The 12,518-nt window shown below is 46.4% G+C and overlaps 1 protein-coding gene across 8 annotated transcripts in view; it reads right to left on the reverse strand.

Annotated features, from left to right (window-relative positions):
- Positions 1 to 12,518, reverse strand: part of AHCYL2 (adenosylhomocysteinase like 2) — a 163,500-nt gene that overhangs the window by 19,447 nt on the left and 131,535 nt on the right. For all 8 annotated transcript variants that reach the window (XM_073579196.1, XM_073579199.1, XM_073579197.1 and 5 more), the window contains exons 9-11: positions 8,374 to 8,437; positions 8,125 to 8,213; positions 7,956 to 8,026 (exon numbers count right to left, since the gene is read on the reverse strand). In XM_073579196.1, the coding sequence (XP_073435297.1) occupies positions 7,956 to 8,026; positions 8,125 to 8,213; positions 8,374 to 8,437 (224 nt within the window). The remainder of the gene's footprint in view (positions 1 to 7,955; positions 8,027 to 8,124; positions 8,214 to 8,373; positions 8,438 to 12,518) is intronic.

The raw sequence follows: 12,518 nt of genomic DNA on the forward strand, positions 1-12,518 counted from the left end.
TATACATAACATTATAATTTGTATACTTATAGAGAAACCTCGTGTCTAAGAACACACTCTACACACATTAAATCGTGCTCACCGCACACGTGAAAAAGGGGGGGAATTAAGCGGGTGCTGTCATGTGTTCCGAGAAACACCGTTATCGGTGAGTAACTAAGCTATTCTCCCTCACCCATGACAGCACCACGGAGAGAATTTCAGAGATTGGTAGCTTAGGGAGGGACCACCGTCTGAAGGACCCTTTTCCCGAAGGTCAGGTCAGACGCAGAGGCTAGATCTAGGCGATAGTGTTTGAAAAAGGTAGAAGGTGTTGACCAGGTGGCCGCCTTACAGATCTGTTCTATTGATACCTCTGATCTTTCTGCCCATGAGGTCGCCATTGCTCTAGTAGAGTGGGCTTTTAGACCCTCCGGGATGGTATTCCCGCTGCATGAGTATGCCAGGACAATCGCGTCTCTTATCCATCTTGCCAGGGTACTTTTGGACGCCCCGAGCCCCTTACGAGGTCCCTGGAAACACACAAAGAGAGATCCTTCCTTCCTACATCCCTTGGTGGCCTCTAGGTAGTGCACTAAGCACCTCTTCACATCTAATGTGTGAAATTTCTCCTCTCCTCTATTCGTAGGGTTTGGGCAGAAGGAAGGAAGGACTACCTCCTGTGATCTATGGAAGTGTGTTGCTACCTTAGGCAAATATGCAGGGTCAGGTTTCAATATAATTCTATCCTCCATAATTTTAATGAATGGGGGTAATGCCGATAAGGCTTGAATGTCACTTACTCTGCGGGCCGATGTTAGGGCCACTAGCAGTATCGTTTTTAATGATAGGGTCTTTAGTGGAGCTGACTGAATAGGCTCGAATGGGGGTCCTGTTAGGGCTGACAACACTAAGTTCAGATCCCATGATGGTACTTTCTGGGTAGCTATTGGTCTAGACCTGGCTGCGGCCCTCATAAACCGTGACACCCAAGGGTCGCTCGCCACCTCCTGATTATAGAGGGCGCCCAGGGCCGCTACCTGTACCCTCAGTGTGTTAGTCGCTAGTCCCTGTTCTAACCCCCTTTGGAGGAATTCCAGGATTTTATCCATTTGTATTCCATCCTGAACCTTTGCCCCCGAACTGGATAGGAATTTTCTCCAGGTTCTACCATAGGCTTTGATTGTAACTGGTTTTCTACTTTTTTGTAACGTGGAAATTAGATTTTCTGAAAATCCTTTCCCCCTCAGCAGTGACCTTTCAAATTCCATGCTGTTAAATGGAGGTTCACTGCTTGGGGGTGTAGCACCGGGCCCTGCGATAGAAGGTCGGGGAGATCTGGTAGAACCCAGGGGTCGGTTACTGACATTATTCTGAGCCATGAAAACCATGTTCTTTTTGGCCAGAAAGGGGCTATAAGTATTACCCGAGCCCCCTCTTCCCTGACTTTCCTTATCACCGCCGGAAGGAGAATGGTCGGTGGGAAGGCATACAGTAGACCCCGTGTCCATGGGAGCATAAATGCGTCCAGGGTGTGAGGATTCCCTTTGGGATTTAGAGAACAGAATGTTTCCACTTTTTTGTTTTTGTGGTCTGCAAATAAGTCTATGTCTGGGGTTCCCCACATTTCCACAATCTTCTGAAAAACGGACTGATTTAGAGCCCACTCCCCCTGATGTAGTTGGGTACGGCTCAGAAAGTCTGCGGTTTGGTTCTCTACTCCCCGTATATGTAGCGCCGATTGGGACAGTAAGTTTTTCTCTGCTAACCCGAATATCTCGAAGGATGCCTCCATTAGCGTTCTGGACCTGGTTCCCCCCTGGTGGTTTATATAGGCCACTGTTACTCGGTTGTCCGAGAATATCCGGACATGATGGCCTTTTAATGCTGGCAAAAAGTGACTCAAGGCATAATTTACTGCTAGCAGTTCTTTTTGATTCGAGGAGGCTTTTAGTTCTTGACTTCTCCATCCCCCTTGAGCCACGCTGATGCCCATGTGTGCTCCCCATCCCACAGGACTGGCGTCGGTGGTAATTACATGTGTGATTTTGGCCTCCCAGGGGATCCCTTTGGACAAGTTGTTTTTGTCCTCCCACCAGGCTAGGGAAAGAATAGTTTTTGAACCTAGCGTAATATGATGTTCCAAGTGGTCTCCTAAGGTCCGCTGGTTGGTTAGGATATCTCACTGCAGATCCCTCATATGTATTTGTGCCCACTGGACCGCCGGCAAGCATGCAGAGAGGGACCCTAACAGGGACATTGCTCGTCTTAGTGTCATAGAGGGGTTTTGCCTCGCTTTTTGTACCATATGAATAATTCTGTCCCTTTTGTGATCTGGCAAGTAACACACTTGGATGTTTGAATCCAGTGTCAGGCCTAGGAACTCCTGGACTCTCTTTGGTTCCAGCCTTGACTTTTTCAGGTTCAGAAGCCACCCGAGGTTTTTTAGAGTGCTCATCACTCGGTCCCTCTGTTCTGTGCATTTCTGGCCTGAGTTGCTCGCTATTAAAAAGTCGTCCAAATAAGGCACTATCAGAACATCCTGTTCTCTTATGTGAGCCATCATCTCTGCCACCAATTTCGTAAAGACCCGTGGAGCCACTGAGATCCCAAATGGCAGGGCCTTGTATTGGAATTCTCTTATTTCTCCTGCTATCGAGACTGCTAGCCTGAGGTATTGCCTGGATTCTTTGCGAATGGGGACATGGTAGTAGGCATCGCTGAGGTCTAGGACCACCATAAAGCATTGCGGAAAGAGAATTTTGATGGTCGATTTGATCGATTCCATCTTGAATTTTTCGTTCTTGATATAGCAATTCAGTCTTTTTAAATTTATGATGGTGCGGAAGGTGCCGTCTGGTTTGGTTACCAGGAAGAGAGGCGAGTAGAACCCCCTGCCTCTCTCCTGTGGGGGAACCTCCTGTAGGACTTTTTTGTCCAACATACTCAGAACCTCCTTTTCGAGGGCGTCCTGTTCGTTTTTTGACGACCTTATCGGGGTAATTATGTATTTTTGCGGCGGGAGAGAATAAAAGTTTATCCTTAATCCTGATCTTACAAGATTTATCAGCCAGGGATTGTTGGATATTTTCTCCCAGGCTGGGAGGAAAAAACTTAGTCTCCCTCCCACCCTGGGCACACAGTCACTTGGCGGGTTTTTTATCCCGGGACGAGTTACCGAAGATGAACCCCCTGTCCCTTCTTCTGTCTTCCCATTTTTGGTCTCTCGGGGGTCTCCTCTGGAAGAACTTTTTGTTCCGAAAGGACCGTTTAAAGCCTGTGGCGGTCACTGGTCCTAGGTTTGGGAAGCCTTTCTTTTTGTCGCCTGCCTTTTCGAGGATGTCATCCAAGGTTTCCCCGAAGAGGAATTTTGCTTCACAGGGAATGGCGCATAATTTTATTTTTGTCTGGAGATCCCCAGGCCAACATTTTAACCATAAAGCTCGTCTAGCTGCATTCGACAAGGCTGCTGTTTTAGATGACAATCTTATCAAATCAGCCGAAGAGTCGGCCAGGAAGGCTGCCGCCCCTCTTATCATTGGCATGGATTCCAGGATTTTATCTCTGGGAACCCCTTCCCTTATCTGTCTCTCCAATTGGTCTATCCATACCATAAGAGCTCTGGAGGTACAGGTTGCCGCTACCGCCGGCCTGATGTTTCCCCCTGCTGATTCCCAGGTGCCCTTAAGTAGGGTATCCGCTTTTTTATCTAACGGGTCTTTCAGGGTACCCATATCTTCAAAGGGGAGTGCAAACCTTCTTGAAGCTTTGGCTATCGCCACGTCTAGTTTGGGGGCCTTATCCCATGATGTGGATGCTTCCTCCTCAAATGGGTACTTCCTTTTGATGGAAGGAACCGTCGAGCTTTTCCTATCCGGTTTTTCCCATTCTTTATCTATGAGGCCTTGGACGTTCTTATTTAACGGAAATACCCTCCGTTTCTTTTGACTCAGTCCCCCGAACATAATGTCCTGGACTGATCTATCAGTCCGGGGGTCTTCCACCCCCATAGTGGATCTTACCGCCTTTACTAAGGCATCCACTTCGTCCAGGGGGAAACAATGACGACCTTCCGTCTCCTCATCGGAGGATGACGAGTCGGTATTTACAGTATGGGAGGTGACTTCCCCTGACGATAAGCTGTCTGATTGGGACTCTATCACCACGTCCCCCTTCCTTCCCTTCCTTTCCCGTTTTCTGGATGAAAGGGCACTCTGAATTTCTGCGCGGATTACCGCCCTTAGGTCTGCGGCATGATCCGGGGTTTCACCGCCGAGGACCTCCTGTATACAGGAGTCACACAATTTTTTCTCCCAGGGCGTTGGTAATGGTTTCCCACAGGTGGGGCATTCCCTGTTCTTGGTCTTTTCTTTCTTCTTTCCCTGATAAGGGAAAGAAGTCTATTACAATGGGGAACATTCACGAAGATCCACTTACCCCTCATGCGCGGTTGCAGGTACCAGTTCTGGAAGTGGATCCAAATCCCTCACTGGGCGATCCACGGCAGGTGACTTGCTCCTTGCAGTAGACTGCTGCGTGGCGTGGCTGCTGGACCTGCTCCCCCGTCCGTCTTTATCCTTTTGGCGGCGCTGGTGATGCTGCCTTGGTTGCTGCTGCTGCTGCTTAGGCTGCTGTAGCTCCTCATGCTGGTCGCTATCCATCGCGCCTGAACGCTTCCAGCCCTGAGGCTGCTTTAGCGTTCCCAATTTAAATAAGCCGCCCTGGCGTCACCTGTCGGCCTGCACCGCTGCTTCCCCCGGGGAGTGCGCACTGCGCATGTGCCGACCGCGGGGACCCGGAAGTTCCTCATTCTACTTCCGGGGCAGCGCCATCTTGGTACACCTCTGTACCCGGCGCTGCCCCTATACCGGCGTCCCCCGGCCCCTACTCCTCCCGGAGCGGCGGCCCGGTCCTCCCCGCCCGCTCACCCTGGACAGCCCCTCAGCTGCAGCGGTGGCGGCTTCGGCAACCGACCCCGCCGCAACAGGGGCCTTCCCGCTGTCTGACCGCGGACGGGACGGTCCCGGATCTTCACCTTCCGGTAAGCGCTGCGCTCTTGCTGCCGTGGTTCACCCGTCAAGGACAGGAACCCAACTGGGGGCGGAGGAGAGGTGCCGCTCTTTTGTCTGTAGGTTCCTGTCCTTGATGGGCGGACCCCCTCTCTCCGTGGTGCTGTCATGGGTGAGGGAGAAAACTTCCTTTCCTACGCGTTTCGGAATTCTCGGATTCCTTCTTCAGGGATGGTGCCAAAAAGTGGGAATGGCCCTTATACAGCCTGCACGGCCATATCGCTGTCACACATTAAATGCGGTCAGAATTTTTACAGGCCCATACACTTTCATTGACTATTTTAATCCAACACTCGGATTAGTCTCCATGATTCTGAATGGACTACTCGGTCCACAAACGATCCCAAACATGTGAACAGCCCCATTCATTTTTATAGGTATGAATGCCATCAGTGGAAAAAAACGGATTACACTCGTACACAAAACACGGACATGTGAATGCGTGCTAATGGTATAGCCTAGTACAGCAGTTTTTGCAATGTCCCATTTGTCTAAGTCCTCATTCTAACATCAGTTTTTGTGACAAAAGAAAAATGGACCAGGTTTCATCAGTTTGTTTCCACTGATGAGGGAAAAGAAAAAAAAAAGTGTTTCCTCTTATCCATCAGACTTCGTTCAGTTGGTGAAAAACAGACAGCACACATGATATCTCCATGCTGTCCCATTTTTTCATGGGGTCATAAACTTGCAATGTTCATTTTGGTCCTACGCTTAGCTCAATATCAGACGTCTCCGCAATTTTCCAGATTAATTGTCAGCGATTTTTTTGCTAACCGAGTGAACAGCCACATTACACACTATCCATCTATGATAGCCTGTGGGAAAAAAAAATGATCGCACTCGTCCGTAAAAACCTGCAGCGCAGATGAGCCCCAAATTGGGATTGCATAAATAAACTATTTAGATGTATGGAATAGTTTTGTTTTTTTTATCAATCGTAGAAATATATGAAATCTGCTGCATGGTGTAAAAAAAAAAAAAATTTGCCTCTCTAGCAATCCTACAAGCAGCGCTCATTGAAATTTTGCTTGGTCTTCCAGACCTCATCTTGACCTCCACTGTTCCTGTTAATTGGCATTTCTTAGTTACATTTCGAACTGAGGAAAGGGGAACTTGAAAACGCTTTGCTATCTTCTTATAGCCTTCTCCTGCTTTGTGGGTCTCCACCATTTTTATTTTTAGAGTGCTAGGCAGCAGCTTAGAAGAACCCAATGGCTACTATTTGACACGACGTTAGAGGAGGCTAGGGTTATTATACAGCTGGAATTTTTTTGCATCACCTGGCCTTTCCTAACAATGATCATGAACAAGCCATAATCCCAACAGGTGGAAAAAAGACATTTTTTTTTGCCCAAAATAGAAAGGAAATGTGTAATCTTTAACTTTACGCCTCTTTTAGAGATCGTTTCATCTTCAACTTGCTTAGGTCTGTTTCACACATCAGTTTTGTCCATCAGGTAAAATCCGCTAAAATGGCGGACAACGGATCCATTCCTGTACTGACCACAACATTTGGCACCGGACCGTTGTTTTAACGGATCCGGCGAAGGAAGAATTTTAAAGGAGAGAGAGCAAGAGAGAGAGAGCAAGAGAGAGAGCAAGAGAGAGAGAGAGCAAGAGAGAGAGAGCGCAAGAGAGAGAGAGCGCAAGAGAGAGAGAGCGCAAGAGAGAGAGAGCGCAAGAGAGAGAGAGCAAGAGAGAGAGAGCAAGAGAGAGAGAGCAAGAGAGAGAGCAAGAGAGAGAGCAAGAGAGAGAGCAAGAGAGAGAGCAAGAGAGAAAGAGAAAGAGAGAAAAAGAGAGAGAGAAAGAGAGAGAGAAAGAGAGAAAGAGAGAAAGAGAGAGAAAGAGAGAAAGAGAGAGAGAAAGAGAGAGCGAAAGAGAAAGAAAGAAAGAAAGAAAGAAAGAGAGAGAAAGAGAGAAAGAGAGAGAGAGAGAGAAAGAAAGAAAGAAAGAAAGAGAGAAAGAGAGAAAGAGAGAGAGAGAAAGAGAGAAAGAAAGAGAAAGAGAGAAAGAAAGAGAGAAAGAGAGAGAAAGAGAGAAAGAAAGAGAAAGAAAGAGAGAGAAAGAGAGAAAGAAAGAGAGAGAAAGAGAGAAAGAGAGAGAGAAAGAGAGAGAGAAAGAGAGAGAGAAAGAGAAAGTGTTTAGGGTTAAATTTCCGACACAGGCCTTTCTCCCGTGCATGCGCAATAGAAAATGCGGATCCGGCCGGGGAAAAAAAAGTTTCGGTGTCCGTCCTAGCCGCTCAGCGGACGGCAAAATCTTGGCGAATCCGTAAAAAAACGGATCGAACGGATGACCATCCGTCAAGATCCGCTGTTAATACAAGTCAATGGGGGAAAAAACGGATCCGCCAAGAAAAATGGCGGATCCGTTTTTTTTTTTTTTTTGCAAAACGGCGGATTTTGACTGATGGGGAAAAACGGATGTGTGAAAAAGGCCTTAACTGTTCACATTAAGACTATGTGCCCACAGTAGCATTTTTGAACGCTCAGGAAACTGGTCTCCTTCCCAGAAAACGCGCGTTTTCTGCGATTTTTGTGCGTTTTTTTGCGCAAAAAACGCGCGTTTTGATGCGTTTTTTTCCGCGCGTCTTTTGGACTATAGGAAATAGCCAAAAACACGGACCTAAGCGGAAATTAATGAAGATGCTGTGTTTTTTACCGCTAAGCGTTTCCTTAGCGGTAAAAAACGCATCCATTGGCACAAAAAGGCCAAAATGCATTAAAATGAATGGGATGCTTCTTTTCAGCGTTTTTGATGCGGTTTGACCCCGAAAAACGCATCAAAAACGCTTAAAAAAACGCAACGTGGGCACACAGCCTAACAGTAATTTTAACAAGGGGTGCCCAGACTTTGACATGCCACTGTACACAAGAGAAATGGTCCAAGATTTAGATTATATAATACCTGTGCATGTGATGACAATATCCACCTGTCTGATCACCTCGTTAAGTTTGACCAGCCTGAAGCCATCCATACTGTAAGATTAAGTATATAGTTAGACCCACTGAAGGGGAAATCATGCACATTTGCAGAGACACGAATTATCTTCTGGGCATTTTTATGCCATACTTACCAGGCCTGCAGAGCACAGATTGGATCAATTTCTGTCACATACACAATGGATCCCATGGCTTTAAGAGCGGCACAACATCCCTTACCAACCTAAAGGAAGCAACTTTATTAGCTTCCAGCACTACACTAAACATGGCTCATGAGCACGATTAACAGACTGGCCACCACACATACCAGACTAATTATAATAAATGAGTTTCAATGATAACTTCAAAAAAGACTCCACAGCAGAGAAGACCCCGATACTCACCTCGCCATAGCCACACACCACGACCTGCTTGCCACCAAACATCATGTCTGTTGTTCGTTTCAGCCTGGAAAATAAGTTATCCTATTTTGAATGACTGAAAACAAAAATGCTTTTACCACAATGTTACAAGTGCAATTTTAAAAGAGTAACAAAGTTCAACCCAACCAATACCGATTCACTAAGGAATCAGGTAGTGACCCAAGTGTACATCTGCATTCATGGATGGTAAGGTGAAAGCACAGTATGTTCTAGCTATAGCATGTCATGGCATATTTCATTATAGGAATCCTTGCAGAGTTTCAAAATTGTTGCTCAAACTGCATAAACACCCAAATCCTAAATATTTCTCAACACCAGATGTAAAGACCTATTACTAGGATACGGCATCCCTTGGTAGTGGTTCTGAATTCCCGGGACTCCACCAACCCTCAGGGCAGCAGTAAACGGAAATCCTGTTTGTTCATAGTATTCTCCCTGGACACATACACATTAGACCGAATTTGGTTGAAGATATTGAAGTGCTTGGCTGACAGTCTAATGTGTATAGGGGCCTTCTGACGCTTCCTGAAGGATGTTGTCAGGGAAGATTCTTAGGCTAAGTTCACACGTAGCGGAACTCTCGCGGAAATTACCGCGAGAGTTCCGGAATTCCATTCCGCGGGAAAATCGCATTATAAATTCCCGCGGAAAAACTAGCATTTTGCAAGCGTAATTAGCTTGCAAAATGCTAGCGTTTTCCAAGCGATCTGTAGCATCGCTTGGAGAACTGATTGACAGGTTGGTCACACTCGTCAAACATAGTGTTTGACAAGTGTGACCAACTTTTTACTACTGAGGCCGCCTATACAGCATCAGTGGTAAAAGTTAAAATGTAAAAAATAAAAAAAAATAAAAAATGGTGTTATTCTTACCTTCCGACGTCCCGCGCAGCCTTCCCGCCTCTCTCCACGCTCCGGTCCCAGTAGTCCTTTGCGAAAATGCCCACGATGACGTACGTTCTTGCGGGATCGCGACGTCTCGCGGTAATTCGCGATGACCGCGAGACTTCGCGATCCCGCGAGAACGGGCGTCATCGCGGGCATTTTCGCAAAGGATTACTGGACCGGGAGCGTGGAGAGAGGCGGGAAGACTGCGCGGGACGTCGGAAGGTGAGAATAACAATATTTATTTTAAATTCTATTTTTTACAGGGATATGGTACCCAAAGCCCGGAGGACAGTCTCCTCTCCTCCGGACCGTGGGTACCATCCGCAATTGTTCTGCTTACTTTTCGCATGGTGTGCACAGCCACATGCGGAAAGTAAGCAGAACAATGAATTCCTATGGGTGCGGGATCGCCGTGATTCCGCAAAATTAATGAGCATGCTGTGTTTTTTACCGTGAAGCTATTCCGCCGCGGTAAAAACCGCAGCATTAGCACAGCATTGCGGAATCCCATAGGAATGCATGGGATGCTTATTTTTTGCGTTTTCGCGGCAAAATCGCGCAGTTAAAACCGCCGCGGAAACGCGAAAAAACGCCACGTGTGAACTCAGCCTTAAGGCTGTGTTCACACAGCTTTTTTTTAGCAGTTTTCACTATAAAATCACTAAAAATAAGCTTCCCAGTCATTTCTATGCATTTTGCACTTTGTGCACATTGATGCGTTTTATACCGTGGAAAAAACTGCATCGCGGTAAAAAACGCAGCATGCTCATTAATTTTGCGGATTTTTCCGCGTTTTTGGCTCCTTCCATGCGTTTTGAAACCGCTGCGGAAAAAAACGCATCAAAACCGCGCAAAAACCACCGCGGAAAAATAGGTGCGGTTTCTGGGAAGGGAGTCAGGTTTTTGAGCAGAAATTTTCTGCAACATGTGCGCTTAGCCTAAGAATCCAGTATGTCCTCAATCAGACTGCCAATCCTTTTATTCTAAGTCATCAAAACTTTCTCGTCAGTATTCCGACATAAAAGCCTTGAGAATTTTGGCATAACTTGAGGCTGTAATAAAAAATTGTGACTATTGGCATTCTCACGCCATTTTCACCCAATTCCAACAAAGTGGGCAAAGCTGTAGTGGTATGGTGGCATGACAAGCGGCAGTGTTTGCTACGTCACAAATCTTACTCCATCAAGCAGGGACTTGAGTCAAATTTGTGGTGAGGCGAAGACAGGTGCACACCCATCGTCCGACGCTCCCGATTCATGAAGAAGTGGGTGTAGCCACATACAGCTCTGGCAAAAATTAAGAGACCGCTGCACAGTTTTATAAAAATCAGCTTCTCTCCATGTCTGACAGCCATTCCATTCCAGTGTCAGTGGAATTCCAACCAAAGTACACCTCATTCTACTTAATGTGCTTCTGATTAGGTGATCACCTGAACCAAATCTTATTTAATGAAGGAAAGTATAAAAAACCCTGCTGTGGTGCTCACAAACCTCTTCCAATAGGACAAGCTGGATGGCAAAACAAGTGCTAGTAATATCCCAAAAGTAATAGGAATGAAAAGGGCAGCACGGTGGCTCAGTGGTTAGCGCTGCAGCCTTGCAGCGCTGGGGTCCTGGGTTCGAATCCCACCAAGGACAACATCTGCAAGGAGTTTGTATGTTCTCCCCGTGTTTGCGTGGGTTTCCTCCCACACTCCAAAGACATACTGATAGGGAATTTAGATTGTGAGCCCCATCGGGGACAGTGATGAAAATGTGTGCAAACTGTAAAGTGCTGCGGAATATGTTAGCGCTATATAAAAATAAAGATTATTATAAAGATTATTATGAAAAAATAACTTTTAACCATGCCAAAGGTATAAAAAAGAAAATGTCTTGAGTGAGGAAAAGACGGGCTCAATTCTGGCTTTAATAGCAGAGGGATACAGTGAGCGTCATGTTGCCGCCATCCTTAAAATTTCTACAATCCATTACAACAAGGTCAAGCACCAGACATCGGGGACAACAAAGCTACAGACCGGCAGAGGGCGAAAACGACTCTCCACTGACCGGGATGACCCTCATCTTATTCGAATGCAACTCAGCAACCGCAGGCTGACATCAAAAGGAATGGCAAATGGCAGCTGGGGTGAAGTGCATGGCAAGAACAGTTCGTAACAGGCTCCTAGAGGCAGGGCTCAAGTCATGTAAAGCTAGAAAAAAGCCTTTCATCAATGAGAAGCAAAAGGACAGCCAGGCTCAAGTTTGCCAAAGGGGGGGGGGGGGCGTTTATACCGTTCCTTGTGTGGTAAAATTGATAAAGCAGTCTTATTCTTCAGGTTAGTATGATTACGGCGATACCTCATTTACATTTTTTTATGTTTTGGCGCTTTTGTACAATAAAAACAATTTTATATAAAAAAATATTTTTGCATCACTTTATTCTACGAGCTATAACTTTATTTTTTCGCTGATGAGCCGCTTTACAGCTCTGTTTTTTGCGAGACAAGATGATGTTTTCAGCAGTACCATGTTTATTTATATCCGTCTTTTTGATCGTGTGTTATTGCACTTTTTGTTCGGCGGTATGATGATAAAGCATTGTTTTTGGCCTTTTTTTTTAAAGGGATCACTAAAGGGGTTATATAGTGGGAGTTTTATAGGGCGGGTCGTTACGGACGCGGTGATACTAAATATGTGTACTTTTGTTTTTTTTAATTTAGAAATTTTTAAAAAATAATTTTTACACATGTAATTTTTTTTTCTTTTTTTTCATTGTCCCGGGGAGGGGGGACATTACTAAATAAAGTCAGATCGCTGATCTGAAACTTTGCAGTGCACTGTGTCAGATCAGTGATATGACAGGCACTGCAGGTGGCTTCTCAGCGCCTGCTCTCAGAAGGCACTGAGAAGCCACCTCCCTGCAGGACCCGGAAGGCCTCTGCGGCCATCTTGGATCTGGGGGCCCTCGAGCGAGCACATCGCGTTGTTCCGTGGGTCCCAGGGAAGCACGCAGGTAGCCCCTTCTCTGCATGATTCTTCCCTATGTCCCCGGTACACTGCAATCATGTTTGATCATAATGTGCCAGGGGGTTAATGTGCCCGGTGTCAGCTGTGATAATCAGTTGACACCTGGCTGCAATCAGATGCGCTCCCCCCCGTGAGCGCAGCTGATCGCTATGACGTACTATCCCGTCCATGGGCGTTAAGGCCCAGGGCACATGGACGGAATAGTACGTCA

The sequence above is a fragment of the Dendrobates tinctorius genome, unplaced genomic scaffold (assembly GCF_039654945.1).
Source record: "Dendrobates tinctorius isolate UK_male_01 unplaced genomic scaffold, ASM3965494v1 ptg000062l, whole genome shotgun sequence".
Lineage (NCBI taxonomy): Eukaryota > Metazoa > Chordata > Amphibia > Anura > Dendrobatidae > Dendrobates > Dendrobates tinctorius.